This window comes from Balaenoptera borealis, assembly GCF_965194805.1.
Source record: "Balaenoptera borealis genome assembly, chromosome: 1".
In the NCBI taxonomy this organism is placed as follows: domain Eukaryota; kingdom Metazoa; phylum Chordata; class Mammalia; order Artiodactyla; family Balaenopteridae; genus Balaenoptera; species Balaenoptera borealis.
This window is the reverse complement of record NC_138860.1, coordinates 185,208,839-185,225,928: the sequence shown is the minus strand read 5'-3', so window position 1 is coordinate 185,225,928 and position 17,090 is coordinate 185,208,839. Positions and strand designations below refer to the sequence as shown.

The window sequence follows — 17,090 nt, the reverse complement described above, 5'->3', positions numbered from 1 at the left end:
GGCGGAGACTGAGGTGCAGAATGGCCCGGAGGGCGCTCTGATCCAGGAAGCCCGGAATAGCGCCAGGGCCTCCAGGTCCAGCCTGCCCAGGTGAGGGGGACATGGCCCGACTGAGTTCACACGCCCGGCTGGTGCCCAGCTAGATGCTCAGTGGGCAGCCCCTCTGCCCAGGAAGTCTTCCTTCCTTCCTCCCCAGGGCCTCAGGTAGGAGGGGGTAGCTTTTCAGGTATCCAAAAGATATGTGTGCAGCCGAAGCCCCATCTGCTCGTTTCCCGTGGTCTCTCCCACCCTGGTCGGTCCCACCAAAATTCTTGCTTCCTCCGTGGAGACTCAGGCTCCAGAAAAAAAAAAAAATTGAGTGGAAATGACAGCTCATTAAAGATGGTCCAGGAAGAGCTTGTCAGGAACCCTCTGAGGACCGAGAGTCCTGAGGACTTCTGAGAAATCCCAAAATGTTGAATTCAGGTCCCAGGGCTGAAGTCCAGCAGTCTAGGCCAGCCTGGATTCTGGAGGGTTCCAGAAGGGCTTCTGTGGCTACCAACCACTCCTGCTCATAATCCCCTGCCCCCCTCCTAAGTGTATTTTGCGTGGCCACAGGTCTGAAAGCTGTGATCCAGGTGTCAACTGCAGACCCCAAAGCACAAACTTCACAGTAATTCCTTTATTCTCTTGACAGTGACATAAGCAGATCTTAAGCAGGTGATGTCCTCCTCTCTCCCTGTGGTCACTCCTAACCTGAAACGTAGGGATTTGCTCAGGCCACACTGAGCAATCTCTTCCCCTAACCCTCCCACCCCCAATCAGGAGGATGTGGCCTTCTGTGGCCTTAAATGAAAAACATGTCTACCCATGTATGTCAGAGGATGCCTGACATGTGGTTATGATAGAGCCACAGCCAGGAACCCCTCCCACTGGTGGGCCAGGAGGGCCACGACTACTTTAATTAGGGTGGTCAGGGAGGGTGCTTTTGAGACCTGAAGGCTGTGAAGGAGCCAGCTATGCCAAGAGCTTCAGGAAGGCATTTCTGGCTGTGAGAACAGCAAGTGCAAAGGCCCTGGGGCCAAAAATGGCTGGGTGTACGAGGAAAAGCAAAAAACTGGGTGTGGCTGGAGTTAGAGAGTGAGGAGGGGAGTGGGAGGTGAAGAGAGCAGACAGGAGGCAGGTCCAGGTCCCAGAGGGTCTTATAAGCCAGGGTAGGAAGTTTGGATCTCCTTTTGAGTACAATGGGGAGCCATGGGAGGTTTTATAGGGGAGGGCAGAATCTGCATCCCTTTAAAAAAAGGTTTTTAATGGACTTTTTTTTTTTTTAATTTTATTTATTTATTTATTTATTTAGGGCTGTGTTGGGTCTTCGTTTCTGTGCGAGGGCTTTCTCTAGTTGTGGCAAGCGGGGGCCACTCTTCATCGCGGTGCGCAGGCCTCTCACTATCGCGGCCTCTCTTGTTAGGGAGCACAGGCTCCAGACGCGCAGGCTCAGTAGTTGTGGCGCACGGGCTCAATTGCTCCACGGCATGAGGTATCTTCCCAGACCAGGGCTCGAACCCGTGTCCCCTGCATTGGCAGGCAGATTCTCAACCACTGCGCCACCAGGGAAGCCCCTAATGGACTATTTTTTAAGAGCAGTTTTAGGTTTACAGAAAGATTGTGCAAAAAATACAGAGTTCTCATATGCCCCCCCAAACACACAGTTTCCCCTATTATCTTACTTTAGTGTGGTGCACTTTTTACAACTGATGAACCAATAGTGATACATTATTCACTAAAGTCCATAATTTACATTAGGGGTTCACTCTTTGTGTTGCACATTCTATGGGTTTTGACAAATGCGCAGACATGTACCCACCATTATAGTATCACACAGAATAGTTTCGTGGCCCTAAATATCCCCTGTGCTCCATCTGTTCACTCTTCCCTTCTCCCTCTGTCATTCGCTTTTTTAAGCCCATTCAGGCTGCTCTGCGGGGGATGGGTTGGTTGTAGGACAGAAAAAAGAAGGGGGTGGTGGTGAGAGGATTCAGGGGGTTCCAGAGGGCGCGGAGGGGTCTGGCTGGTCGCATCCCTGACCCCCTTGCCTCTCTTCACCCAGGGCTGCGCTGCTACGTCAAATTCCACCGGAACCGCAGGGTCACCCGGAGAAAGGGGCGCTGCGTGGAGCCCGAAACGGCCAACGGAGACCAGGGATCTTTCATCAACGTCTAGCGGGCCGCGTGAGGCGCCTCCCCACCGGCCAGGGGACTGAGCGCGGGAGGTTTGGAGAAGCCGGGCAGTTTGTTTATAACTCGCGGTGGCAGAGCAAATGGGGAGTCAGATGATTGAGGCTGCAGGATCAGACCCAGGACACTCAGCCCCAGGAGGGGAGCCCTGGGCGAACTGCCCCCGCCCAGGAGCCGAGCAGCAGCACACCTGCGGCCACCATCCGGGCAATGGGAGACCCACACCGCCAGCGCATCCCGGTGTCCGCGTTCTCCGCGATGGTAATGTCGAGAGCGCCCTCTACCGTCCGACCACAGCACTGCAATGGTTTCAAGTTTAAAAAGGAAGAGGTTTTCGAGCTGGAAAAGAATGGAAACTCCCTGAGAGATAGGGGAACCCAAGGGCGGGAGACCAATACGAAGCACCTCCTATGTACCAGGCACTGTACTAAATGAGGGGCATACATTATCTCATTGATCACATGGCCCTTTAAAGTAGGCATAATCACCATTTTACAGGGGAGGAAACTGAGGCAAGGTTTTATGACTTGTCCAGGGTCCCAGATCAATGCTCCTCAAACCTTCACCTGTGTAAGAATCCCCAGGGATCTGGTTAAAATGCAGATTCCAATTCAGTCGATTCTGCATTTCTAACAAGTTTCAGGGCATGCCGATGCTGCTGGACCCAAGACCCCACTGAAAGCACCAGGTCCTGGAGAGTCAGGGTGAAGCTGGCATCTGAACCTGGGTCCGACCAGCTCCAAGGCCCATGTCTTTGCTCTTCCACAACTAAGGCCGCATTTCAGGTTCTCCACGGCTTTCAGTGAGAGAGACGTATTCCCTGGTAGTTCCTTTCACTGTGGTGAAGGCTGGAATAACCGACTATTCTCTTCTTTCCCTGGACAAAGGTATATCATTTAAAAAACAAAAGAAAATGTGCATTAAGCACCTGCTTGCTTATAAGGCAAGATTTGGGCAGATTGACCCCTGCCCTCTGGGAGCTGGTATTCTGAGACATGAAGTGTTTGGGGTAAACGGTAAAGCTGTTTCTTATTTCTATGGCCCCGCTCACCCCGTCCTGGGACATGCACTTTGGAGTTGCCTGAAAGCTGCCACCCCAGGGGGGTTCTTTGGCTTTTGTAGTTCATGTCCTTTGAGAATCTAATGCAAGCATGGACTCAAAAAATACACACATTGCTCGTGTGCACCCACTTTGCATACGTCTTAGTGGTTCCCAGTCCCCCCAGAGACCATCCCAGGACCCCCCCACCTACACTTCTGCAGCAGAGCCCACTGAGGAGTTGGGGCACGTCTCCTAACAGCCCCCCACAGGCCAGACTCACGATGCCCACCCCAAACACCTCTCTGAGCAGATGTGACTCTAGTGGCCACCTCAGGAGAGCCACTTAAATCCCCCCACCTGGCATCTCACTCCTGGCCAACCCTCAGGTCCAGGGCAAAGAAGGTTGCAAGCCTTCTCCATCCAGAGTCCTTGCTGGCCTGGACCCCAGCCGGGGGGACCACGCCCACGGGATGCCAGGGCTGTTTACTCCATTGGGAAAATCAGTCGGGGTCAAGGGTCCGGCACCAAGGAAAGCAGACAGATCTAGGAGAAACCAAATACACTGGCTCTTTTCTCCCTATTCAAGTTCGACGGGCATGGGAATCTTGGGGAGAAGGGGGACTGCAAGAGATCAAAGCCGGCTATTTGGAAATCGAATCCACTGGCAGTTTTGTCTGTTTGAGACCAGACAAGGCCCACACTGTGTGCCTCACATGGAGTGGCAGATTCGAGATCGTGATAGAACCCTAGCAGGGGTGGCTGCAGGCAGGGAACCCAGAATTGCTTTTGTCTGGAGGGCAGCGGTTAGGCTAGCCCTGGGCCATCAACGATGGAAAACACAGAAGATCAGGACAAAGCTGAAAGACCCCACAGAACTACCACTGACTACCAAGGGAGTTCCATAGCTAGAAAGTCAAGGCCTATCTCTTTGCCCTAGCTACTTCCATTTTGCATTTGCAAAGACAGGGTGGGTGGAATCCTCATAACTCCAGAGTCAGGGATCCCAAAGCCCCCTGTGTGTTTAACAAACCTCTCTACCAGGAAGTTCTTCCTTGGTCTATCTTAAATTTCTTTTGCTGGGACATAAGCCAATTTCCTCTAATCCAGGGTTCAACAAACTGTTACTGTAAAGGGCCAGATAAATATTATAGGCTGTGTTCCAATGAAATGGTTTATGGACACAGAATTTCATATAATTTTTATTTGTCACAGACCCATTATTCCTCTTTTGATTTTCTAAAATGCATTTTAAAATGTAAAAACCTCTCTTAACTTGCAGACTACACAAAAACAGGCCGTGGGTTGGATTTGGCCCCCGGGCCACAGTTTGCAGATCCCTGCTCTTATCTGCTGGTCTCAACCTGGCTGCACATTAGAACAGTCTGGGGAACTTTCAAAGGTACCGATGCCCGAGCCCACCTGCGAAGATGCTGGTTTAATTGGTCTGGGTTGTCTCTGGGCTTCGTGTGTTTGCAAAGCGTCCAGGTGACTCTGATGTACACTGGGCCCGAGACCCTTCCCTCGCCCTGCTGACTGCGCGGGTACAGCTGCCGACAAACGGCCTACTACACCGCTCACCACCTCGGTGACCTTAGGAAACTTAGTTAATATCTCTGTGCCTTGATTTCTTTATCTGTAAAATAGGGATAATAAATCTTCCTTCATAGGGGTGGTGTGAGATGTAAACACAAAATCCTGGTAACATGCTTAGAACAGTGCCTGGCACATAATAAGCCCTCAGTGTTAGCTAATTTATTTTTAGGATGATTTTAGTAGGTGTTCTGTTTTTTGAGATAACAATCCGTCACGTACTCAGAGATCACCATTTAGGCTCCTTTCCCAAGGCGTGTCCCCTGGAACACGGGGGCCGTAGGATGCTCCATTAGGAGAGAGGGGATGGCGTTCTGGGTCAAAGAGGTTTGGAAAACTGCTCTGGACTCAGCCCGAGGCAGCATGTACAGATTCTGGCCACTGAAGCAGAGCTGCAGGTGTCAGTGGCTTTGCAATAATAACAAGATCAGGACTTTCTAAAAGTACCCACCCCACCCCGGGGCCGGGAAGAGCCGAGCAGGAGGCCAAGTGGAAACCAATAGCTGCAGGGACGGTCACCTGTGACCCCTGCATTCTTCCTGCGGGAGTCTTCCAGCCACTCCCCAGAGATACCCACCATTCCCATGGGGCTGCCTTTCTGAGATTTGTCCGGCGATGCCAAGAGGGGCTCCTGAGCCTGCTGGGAATGAGTGAAGGGTCAGAGGACGTGAAAGCCACACCACATGGGAACGGGACAGCTTTACCCGCCCCTTGTGGAGTCACGGAGCCACAAGTCACCTCCCAAAGCCACGATCCCTTCCACCACTGAGAAGCTGCAAGTGGATGTTTACTTCAAGCCATATTCAACACATCCAATAAAATCTGATGTCAAGATGGTGGGCATCAGCTCCCTGGAAGGGGATCCACTTTGGAGCTGGAGAGACAGCGAACATATATGCAACCTGCAAGGAACATGCTTATAAAACAACAGAACTGCAAGGAAAAAAATACGTGCTGGAAGAGACAGCGGGAAGGGGCCGGAAGAGCAAACCATTTAGGCTACTCACTGGGGCTTTCATGGGGTTGAAAGGTGCACCATGACCTTCAAGATGACCTTCACTCCTATGGGAGACAAGAGGGTGTGTGCTGGGGAGGGGTGACAGGATTTGCCAGTCTGAAGAACCAGGGGCTTCCATTGCAGGGAGTGTATTTTCTGAATCCTGAGTCAGGACGGGTGGTCTGATGGAGGATAAGCGGCTTCTTCTGGATGCAAGCGGCTCTCTGGTCCCTCCGTCCTTTTATGTTGTTATTGCTGTTGCTGGGGCAAGGACTAATGACTTTAATTGGGAAGCCAGCAAACCGAGAAGATGGTGAGCGCGTGCCCCAAAGAACCATCTTGCCAGAGTTAGAATTCAGGCTCCTTTTGTACTAAAAGGGGAGCGAGTAAAGTCAAACACTTCCTGGTTCCCATCGGCCCCCAGAAGGGATGTGTTAATTTCTTCCTCCCTGCAGTCCTTCACAGGTGGGCCTGGTCAGAATGTTTCTTGTGAGCTAAACAAAGGTATGTTAGCTTAATGCTCATTATCTGGGAAGCAGGGTTCCCAGAGATGGGCCACTGTGTACAATTGGAACTTATAGGCAACATCCCTTTAGTGGCTACAAAAGGTTCTTCCCTATTACAATTCCCCACTGTCAATGTCAGTGTCATTCCACATTCTTGTGGGAAAAGGAACGAAGACCTGGGAACTTGGCAGAAATGTGGGATCCCGGTCCCACCGGGACCTGCTGAACCACAGGTTCTCCAGGCCATGCTTGTGCACAATAAAGATTCAGAGACGTGGGCCTAGGATGCAGAGGGGGAGACAGGCCTGTCAGACGGTCAGGGACATTCGGATGATCTGGGGGCGTTTGCATTCAGGTGTGAGTTGGCAAATCTGAGATCCAGTTTGCCTAGTTAATAACCAGCAATGACCACCTCGCAGGCTCTGAGGCCCTGTCTCCCGGGCTGGAACTGGCCTTTATTTTTAGAGGAAATGAATTGAAGCACCTGGGCCTGGGGCCTCAGTCGTTGGGTTTTCTGACTCTTGGGAACTTCCCTGGGCGGGGGCTGTCGTTCCTCTTTAAGGGGCTGGGGCAGCAGGGGAGGGGGGAGGTGCTACGCCCTTGTAGTCCTGTGATGACGTGTTGCATGTGCTCTTTTGAGCTGTAAATAAAGAGGTGATGGTCAATAAGCTGCCGTGTTGTCTCTCTCTGCCCCTCCAGAGATGTGCAGGCAGTGAGCACTGTCAGGGTGTTTGCAGGGGACTCTGAACCCGGTATCTCTCCAGCTACTTACTCATTCACTCCGCACCTTGGATTGAGCATTTGCTCAGGGCTAAGCAGTAAACAGGCAGGCAGGGTCTCTGCCCTCACCTGGACTGCATCATGGTCCTTTAACCGGACCTCTTGGGTGGGAGTTTCATATTTTTATCTCCCATTTTAGAGTTGGGGCAGCTAAGGTCCCAAAGAGATTACAAGGCTGGCGCATACAAGGCTGGCAGGCTCACTCCAGGCAGAGTGCAGAGACAAGCAGAGGCCAGCTTGGGCAGAATGCGGAAGAACAAAGCACCACCGCCTGAGGCCAGGCCTGGGCAGCCTCAGATGCCGTCTTGGGAAGAAAGCGTGTGAACTGGCGACGGGGCAGCCTGGCTTAGCACCAGGGAAGACGTCCCTTATCTCCAGCCAGCAGCTCCAGCCAGCACCACCCAGCTCTGCAGACCAGACCCCCCTAAGCCTATCTGATCAGAGCAAGGCTATGTCATGGCTCTCAGCAGCTCTGCATCCTAAAGCCAAGGTAGGGTCCAGACTCTCCTGGGGGCCAGGGTAACCACAGGTGTGGGAAGCCCTTAAAGGCCTAGTGTTCCTGTGGGGATCTCCCTGCCCAGGCACCACTGAGGGACTGGCTCCTACAGCCTGGACAAGGAAACCTCCCTAATCCAGGGTTTCCTATAACACGGGCCTGGGGTACCAGCATCAGGATCCTCTGGGGAGCAGACCCAGGTTTCTGAGCCTACCCGGGCCTCTGACTCAGAATCTCTAGGGGTGGGCTTGGGAATCTGCATGTTTGATAACCACCCCACCCTCATCCCCCAGGTCTGAGAACTACTGCACCAAACCTTCCTGAGAACTCACTTTCCTCCCTGCTTAGGCCCCAGGGAGCCGGCAAACCTCCCAGTGGGGATGGGTCTCAGGAATCAAGCCCAGAAAGTCCCCCTTCATATAGGCATTGCAAGTCACACCCTCTCTGTCCCAATTGCTCAACTCGGCCGTTGTAGTGCAAAAGCCCCCATAGACACACGGAAATAGATGAGCACAAATGAATGAGCACGGTTGTGTTCCAACAAAACTTTATTTACACCAAAGGGCAGCGGCCTGGATCTGCTATTGGTCTGTAGTTTGCCAACCCCTAGTCTATACTGCTGACCCCGGGGTCAGTGGTTGCAGAAAGCATGCTGGGCTTCTAAAAACCCCTTCTGTCATGGGATGTGAACTCAAACCCATTTCTGCTAATCAGAGTGAGAGCAGTCTGAAGTGAAAGGTCAAGACCTGTTGAACCCGAGGCCACAGTCACTTCGATGCTTCTCCTGGCAGCATGGGTGCTGCCCCTCAGGGGATCAGGTGGCTGGATTGGGGGTGTCTCAGAGTTCTCCAGAGAAACAGAACCAATAGAATATTTATATTTATGTATCTTTTTTTTTTTAATTTATTTATTTTTGGCTGCACTGGGTCTTCGTTGCTGCGCGCAGGCTTTCTCTAGTTGTGGCGAGCGGGAGCTACTCTTCGTTGCGGTGCGCGGGCTTCTCATTGCGGTGGCTTCTCTTGTTGCGGAGCACGGACTCTAGGCGCACGGGCTTCAGTAGTTGTGGCACGCGGGCTCAGTAGTTGTGGCTTGCGGGCTCTAGAGCGCAGGCTCAGTAGTTGTCGTGCACGGACTTAGTTGCTCCGAGGCACGTGGGATCTTCCCGGACCAGGGCTCGAACCCGTGTCCCCTGCATTGGCAGGCGGATTCTTAACCACTGCGCCACCAGGGAAGTCCCAATATACTTATGTATCTTTAAGTGTCTATGTATTTATCTCTTTTTATATATGTATTTATATTGAGATATATTTTAAGGAATTGGCTCATGCTATTGTAGGGGCCAGCAAGTCTGAAATCTGTAGGGCCAGCCAGCAGGCCAGAAGCTCAGGCAGAGGTTGATGTTGCACACTTGAGGCCACATTTCTTGTTCCCCAAGACCGCAGTTTTTGCTCTGAAGGCCTTCACCTGATTGGGTGAGGCCCACCCACATTCTGACAGGTCCATCTCCTTTACTTGAAGTCAACCGCTTGTCGATGTTGACCACATCTGCAAAATGCCTTCACAGCAGCACCTAGATCAGTGTGTGATTAAATCCCTGGGTACGACAGCCTGGCCAAGTTGACACAGAAAACTCACCATCACAGGAAGGCTCCTGGAGCTGGGCTCCCCAGCTCCAGATCTGGATCACAACACCTGGGTGTGTGGTAGCATCGTCTGTGGTGTGTCACGAAGCGCTGGGCTTCCACAGTCTGTTTGCCAGCTTTAGCATCAGGTGGCAGCAGCGGCCACCATCTGTCACGTATGTGGGCATGGGTGCTTTGGTGTGCCCGGAGGAGTGTCTGGACGTGAAGTTCTGGTCGGGATGCACAGGGTGGGGTAGGGTGGTGTGAGTGGACCCATGTAAGCAAGCGGCTAACAGAGGTGCCCCTTCCCTTCATCACACCCCTCACAATGGTTTATCCTGAATCCCACCTGTTTGTGCCGCTGGACCAGCCTCAGGACACCCGGGCTCCTTCCACACTGGTGATTGGTCAGTGCAGTAGGGCAGGTTAGTCAGTTCTGCACATTGTGGTCCCGAACTGTCCCACTGTGTTCCCAGCCTTGACCTTGTGTCAGCGCCCAGCACAGAGTGAAATCCAGGGTTAGAGAGGAAATGCATTCATCCAAACAAAACCCCGACCTCTGTTTATTGAGCTGAGTCCCCTGCATGGGGCACCCATCCTCTGGTGTAGCCGGAAATTGTTAGAGCCCATTTTGCAGAGGAGGAAAACTAAGGCACTAAGAAACAAAGGCCACTTGTCCAAAGTGACATAGTTACTTAGTGGCAGTGCCGGGGACGCTACCCGAGTCTCTCTGAGTCTAAAACCTGATTATGTCCACCAACCCCACGTTCCTCTCAAAGGCCACCAGTTCACTGAGCACCTACTGGGAGTGGGTCACCGATCCTCACCCCTGCCCCCAACCACACCACTCCGCCCGTCACAGGACAGTGCAGCTCACCCAGGACCATCAAGGCTGCTGTCAGGGCCATTAGTGGGGGGTGGGCAGGAGCTCTGCCGGCAGGTCCCAGCCCTGGGCTGCCTGAGCTGAAGGTCACGCACTCACCTTCAGGCCGCCTCCTGGGGGACTCCTCAGAGAGGAAAGGGTTCAGGATTCCTCCCAGGGGCTTTCCAACTGGTGGAACCCGGGAGGCACCCTGCCCAGCCCCACCACTGTGTCCTCATTCTTCTCTTATCTCTCCTCCTGCGCCTTCCTGACCCCCAGCGAGTGGGCTGAGACCTCACGGAGCCTGCGGCAGAGACTGAAGGCCATCGGCAGTGAGCCAGCGGCGGGCAGTGGGTGAAAGCAAACACCAAGATAAACCCCACTGCAGACAGGCATCTTGGGGCCCGCAGGCCTCAGCAGCCATGACTGGCCTTGTCTGGGTTTCTGAGCGGTCATTAAGGCGCGGCCGGAGCCCTCAGATGCCTCCTTTGGAATTCCAACCTACCCACGTGGAGAGATGGGAGGCCTGACAGAGGAGAGGAGGCAGCAGTCTGAACTCCGGACAGAACCAGGACAGAGGGACAGAACCGGCACAGGCAGGGGGAGGTGAGAGGCAGTCAACACACATTTAGTGACGGCCTGTGAGCTCACTCGTGCGTGCGCGCGCACACACACACACACACACACACATGCATACACACGGTGACATAAAGAGGACTGCTGGATTGGGAGTTTGGGATTCGCAGATGCAAATCACTATATACAGGATGGATGAACAACAAGCTCCTACTGCAGAGCACAGGGAACTATACTCAATATTCTGTGATAAACCATAATAGAAAAGAATATGAAAAAGAATGTGTATATATATATATATATATATATATAATATATATATATATATATGATTGAACATATATTGAGTCACTTTGCTGTACAGCAGAAATTAACACATTGTAAATCAACTATACTTCAATAAAAATAAAGAGGATTGCAGGAGTATGGATGAAGAAAATGCCACAGGACAGAGAATTAGAGTGCAGCGGGGGGGCGGGGGCTGGCTTTGTCCTGGGCAACATCCACTTATATCGCTTTCTTTCTGGCTGGTGTCTAACATGACCACTGTTTCCTGGGACACGGCAGGGCACAGGCAATTTCCTTTCTGCCTTTTCCACGCTCACCAAGGGGCCCACAGGGCATTCCGATGGGTTCTCTGACGCCTGACTTGAGCACACCGGCCTCTGGAGGGACCGGATAATATCACTAAGTGCTCGGTGAGGCCGTCCCAGGATGGGGCTCACCCAGCAGTGATTTTCATAGGACCCTGATGAGGCGGCGAAGCAATAGGAACATTAGGAATTACTGGCTGTGTTTTAAGGCTCAAGGAGGAGTATTTAAGGAGCCTGACTGTGGCCTATAAAAGTTAGCGGTGGATGCTGTCGTAAGTTCCAATTCTGTGCCATCGGGACAAATATTTCAGAATCAGCAACCCCCCCACTTCTGACCAGTCACACAAACAAATGCCTCTCTGGAGAGGGGGCTCTCACACCTCCCAGCCATGTCCAAGCTCCTCCAGAAAACCCAGGAAGAGGGAAGGAGCAGAATCGCCCACCCTAATGCCCCCGGGCATGTGCTTCCCCAGGATCACATCCCTTGCCCGGCTCTGAGTGAATGATGTGTGGACACGGACGATCTTACTGACAAGTCATAATGATCTTCGATACTTTCAGAATTTAGGCATCAACCAGAGAATGGGCTGCCGGATCTGGGAGCCTAAGAGAGATGCCCCGACTCTAACCCTACAGGGTTCCGCTCGGTTCCTTCACTTCTGCTCCTCCTTTCCTGCTGTCTTTGCTCAGAAAGAGAAAAGATCACATCCTCAGATACATGGAACAACCCTGACCAACAACACCCGGGCTTTCCCCGACCCTGCCAGACCTTAGGCCAAGAAACACAGAGCCAGCGTGTTTGGGTCAAGCCGAGAAGAAGCACTGGGGGAAAGGTCTCCAGATCGAATCCGGATCCAGCATGAATCCTGGTGGCACCCAGGGTCCACGGCTCTGCCTTCTAGGCCCTTCTCTGATGAGCTTCCTATGGAGGGCCTGCTCTCTCACAGGTGCCTGTGACTTTCAGACAGTGTTTTGGTTATTTTCTCTGCTCTGTTTCTTCCAGTTTGATGTACCCACTCAGGGAAGGAAGTGGCCGGATCACATCAGAATTGTTGGGTGTCTAGTACATTGTGGACCAAAGGACAGTTGGAAATCATTTCAAAGCCTTTTCATATTCAGTGCCTCCTTTGTGCCTCACAGTGCCTGGGGACTGATTAGCACTGTCCCCATTTTCTAGATGCAGAAAAAAATTCAGAGAGATTAAGCAACTAACCCAAGGTCACGTAGATACAGAGTGGCAGCGCTGGGGGGGTCAAGGTTGGGAAGGCGGCAGCATGCTGAAACACTGAGGTCCATCTCCCAGGCTTTGCTCATAGGAAAGGGCTATGGGCGTCTTCTCCCCATCCAAGGGGCCTTTCTCTGCTGTTTCAATTCAGCAGGCATTTATCAGGGGCCAGGAGATCCTGAGAGACGCTGAAAGATGCTGTGGTTTTTTCATAGCAGCAGGGCAGCTATTTGCTTACTGAGCATTTACAAAGTGCCAGGAGCTGTGCCAGGCGTGCTGTGTAAACTATCTCACACGATCCCCACCATCACCCTGAGCTTTAAGATCACTCTGCTAGGAGGAGGCGAGGCAGGGCAGGGATCCAAATGATATCTTTATCTGAAGGACACAAGCAACTCTGGGGAAGAAACGGCAGTGGTTGCTTCATCGGCCATTTGCATAACCAGCAACATTGACTGAGTGGCTTCCAGGGCAGAACCCGGACTGTTAGTGGCACCCTGAGGACAAGCGGAGAGCTGGGTGGCAGGTCTTCCCTGGTGCCCGTGATGGGAGGAAGTGGTGCACACATACTGGTTCAGCTGGTGTATTCCGAGCACCTGCTATGCACCAGGCAAGTGTCAAGGTTGCAAGCCCCTCCTAGGGCTTGCAGTCTAGATGGGGGGACAGACAGTAAACAAGATGACAATTAAATTGATAGGGCAATACCTTCATGTATTGATAAGTGCTACGAAGAAAAAATAGGACGGCACCACCGTCTTGGAAAACAGTTTGGCGATTTCTTAAAAATTTAAGTATACACGGGCCGTGTGGTCCAGCCATTCCATTCCTAGATATTCACCCAAGTTGGTGTTCAATAACTATTCCCTTAATGACTGAATGAATAAATGAACGAATCTATTCTGCATGTCAGCTTTTTGGTTTTTTGGTTTTGTTTTGTTTGCAATTACGGTAAAAAAAAATACATAACATAAAATTTACCATCCTAACCATTTTAAAGTGTACAGTTCAGTAATGTCAAGTACATTCACATTGTTGTGTGATGTCATTTTCTTTGTTGAAGGTACGAAGATAAAACTCGGCTGAGACAGACAGGATTGGTGAGACATGAAAAATTTAAACTTGACTTCCAGAAGTGTACTCCCTAAAAATATGACCCCAAAGCCTTGTGGAGTGTGCCTTGTGGGGGGTCCCCTTGTCTTTCCACAGTCAGGATAGATCATGGCAGGAACTCTGGCTTTAAGAACAGTTGTGCACTAAAAATAGAACTACCATACGACCCAGCAATCCCACTACTGGGCATATACCCTGAGAAAACCATAATTCAAAAAGAGTCATGTACCAAAATGTTCATTGCAGCTCTATTTACAATAGCCAGGACATGGAAGCAACCTAAGTGTCCATCAACAGATGAATGGATAAAGAAGATGTGGCACATATATACAATGGAATATTACTCAGCCATAAAAAGAAACGAAATTGAGTTATTTGTAGTGAGGTGGATGGACCTAGAGTCTGTCATACAGAGTGAAGTAAGTCAGAAAGAGAAAACAAATACCATATGCTAACACATATATATGGAATCTAAGGAAAAAAAAAAAAAAAGGTCATGAAGAACCTAGTGGCAAGATGGGAATAAAGACACAGATCTACTAGAGAATGGACTTGAGGATATGGGGAGGGGGAAGGGTAAGCTGGGACAAAGTGAGAGAGTGGCATTGACATATATACACTTCCAAACGTAAAATAGATAGCTAGTGGGAAGCAGCCGCAGAGCACAGGGAGATCAGCTCGGTGCTTTGTGACCACCTAGAGGGGTGGGATAGGAAGGGTGGGAGGAAGGGAGACACAAGAGGGAAGAGATATGGGAACATATGTATATGTATAACTGATTCACTTTGTTATAAAGCAGAAACTAACACACCACTGTAAAGCAATTATACTGGAACAAAGATGTTAAAAAAAGAACAGTTTCGCTTTCCTTTGTCCCTGTGGGCTCCCTCCCCACCCCTGCTGAGTCTGCTCCCACTCTGCCCCGCCCCACCCTGCCCCACCCCCATCCCCTAGTGCCTCTGGCCCCAGCTGGTCGGGGTGAATGCAGTGTCACTGTGTGAGCTGCAGGGACATTCCACAGGCCCAGCCTTGTGCTTCATCTGGCTCCAATCTGTCTTCCCCTCCTTGCCTTGTTCCATCCTTTGCATCTCAGCCTGGGCTGTATTTTCCTGTGAGGTGGGCTGTGGAGCTGAGTGGCTGAATGTCACAGTCGTGGAACCAGACCTCCTTGGTCCCCAGCCCAGTTTAATACCAACTAGTGATGTGCCTTTGGGCAAGTGTCTTAACTCGTCTTAGCCTCAGTCATCTTACTGTAAATCAGGATGAGAATGGCACCTACACCACAGCAGTTATTGTGAACATTTATTATGAGCACTTTTCACACTGTCTGCCACAAAATAGTACTTAATAAATGTCAGCTCTAATCCCAGGAGTTGTTTTGCATTTTCTCCTTACAAGGTGATCACGGTTTTATTACACACCTGCAGGCTTGGATTAAACACCTCTAGGATCTGGGGTGGATGGGGAACATCTCTTAGAAGGAAATAATATGATAATAATGTTGTAATACCCACCAGTTATTGAGGAATTCCTCTTTTCTAGATACTATGCCAGTAACAATAATTAATGATAATTAACTAATAATGAATAACAAAATAGTAGCAAATCCTGACTGAGTGCTTACTGTCTGCCAGGCAATGTTCTAAACATTTTTTTGTGTATTAACAAATCCTAACAACCCGTTGAGGAAGATACTATTATTATCCTCATTTTACAGATCAGAAAACGGAAGCATAGAGAGGCAAAGTGACTTGCTCAAGTTGAACCAGTAAGTGGACAAAGATAGGACTCAAACTCTTGTTACTCTGGTCCAGCTCGTCCCCTGGGCTCTGAATCCCAAACAATCCTACCCAGTGTAGCCATTTGTCTGGTCTCTAAAGCTTACCAGCTCTCGGTTACTCTGGCAGACGTTGTGCTGTTCTGCCCCCCGGCTGGATGGCTGTGTCTCCAAAAGGGGCATTAAATTAGGCCAGCGGACCCTGCAGCCCTGCAAAAGTTCCCACACCCACCTAGAAAAGTCCTTCTTTGTATCTGAAGAGAGTATGTGTCTTGATATGATCTCAGGACCCACCCAGGCAGTTTTTCAAGTTTCCACGTGGTCTCTCCCCTCCTGGAAATGAGAATAAACACTCAGACAGACTCAAGGGGACCCTCCAAATGAAAGCCGGAGTTATCCAAATGAAAGTGTTCTCTGGTTATGGGTGGAGGATGGGTTGGGGAGGAGGATGGAGGGGCTCTCTGGAGGGCAACCATCTTTAAGAGAGATGCCAGGTGGGAGAGCCCTTTCTTTCCTCCATCCCTTCCATTCACAGCTGGGGGGCAGACAGTGTCTTGATAGAATCTTCTCGTGTCTTCTTCCTTCTGGAGACAAGTGTGACTATAGGTTTTCTGCTGGTCTTCCAGGTGGATTTTTCTGAAGCTTTAAGTATGTTAACTCAAGAAGGCTCCAACCATAGGCCCCTTGTGTATTGATAATAACAATGTTTTATGTATATTGCCCATTTACTAAGTGCCAGGCATTTGTTCTGGGCACTTTACGTTGACAAAGACTCTACCTTTTTTTTTTTTTATAATATTTATTTAGTTATTTATTATTCTGTTTGCACCGGGTCTTAGTTGAGGCACGTGGGATCTTTTTTTAGATGCGGCATGAGTACTTCTTAGTTGCATGAGTACTTCTTAGTTGCGGCATGCCTGCGGGATCTAGTTCCCTGACATGGGATCAAACCCCAGCCCCCTGCACCGGGAGCACAGAGTCTTACCTACTGGACCACCAGGGAAGCCCGGACAAAGACTGTATCTTTAACCAAACTGTAGTTAGGCTCCTCTGAGCCCTCTTCTTGACTAGGCCTCAGCCCAGCCTTCTGCATCCTGCATAGCCCAGTTTCAGCAAGAATCCTGCTAAGTCAGTTTAGCAACAATCCCTCCGACCCTTGATAGCAAGAATCCTGTTAGGTCAGGCTAGCAAGAATCACCCTATCCTTGATGTTTCCTCTTAGTCATACTTTTGCCATCCACTGACCCTTCACTCTGCTGCTTGCCTATAAACCCCTACTTGTCCTTGGGGTACTCCGAGTTGGGCTTGATCTCTCCCTCCCCTATTGTGTTACCCCTGCCCCAATAGTCTTGAATAAGTTTTCCTTACCATTTTAGCAAGTGTCGGAATCATTTTTCTTTCAACATGAATTAGTTCATTTATCCTCACAAGGATCGTCTGAGGTCCGTAACTGTCTCCACTTTCACTGGAAAAGGAGGGAGGAGAGAGGGTGCCCTCTGGGATGAGACACCAGCTGTTGCCGCATCTGCAGTTTGTACCTGGACGTTCCCCCAAGCTCTCCTGGCTGCAGGTGGTCCCATCAGCCCACCTGCAGGTACTTCAACTCGGCGATATATTGTGCCCTTTGCGACGCAAATCTGGATGTTCTCCAGCCGTGCCGGGAACTACCTGGGCAGTGGCGGGACTAAGGCGTGAGCAGCC

The 17,090-nt window shown here is 50.7% G+C and overlaps 1 protein-coding gene and 2 long non-coding RNA genes across 4 annotated transcripts in view; 1 reads left to right on the top strand and 2 right to left on the bottom strand.

The window, feature by feature from the left end:
- The window catches only part of DRAXIN (dorsal inhibitory axon guidance protein), a 29,205-nt gene extending 21,832 nt beyond the window's left edge, over positions 1-7,373 (top strand). The window contains exon 7 of one of the 2 annotated variants that reach the window (XM_082382115.1): positions 2,087-7,373. In XM_082382115.1, the coding sequence (XP_082238241.1) occupies positions 2,087-2,199 (113 nt within the window). In that variant the 3' untranslated portion in view covers positions 2,200-7,373. The remainder of the gene's footprint in view (positions 1-2,086) is intronic. The other variant, XM_082382114.1, reaches the window with a different exon arrangement.
- The window catches only part of LOC309624503, a 190,537-nt gene that overhangs the window by 1,302 nt on the left and 172,145 nt on the right, over positions 1-17,090 (bottom strand). The window lies entirely within an intron of this gene.
- On the bottom strand, positions 8,639-17,065 carry LOC309624495. Its single transcript, XR_014241972.1, has 2 exons — positions 16,758-17,065; positions 8,639-15,722 (listed from the first exon to the last, which is right to left on the bottom strand). It is a non-coding gene; the product is annotated as an uncharacterized lncRNA (long non-coding RNA).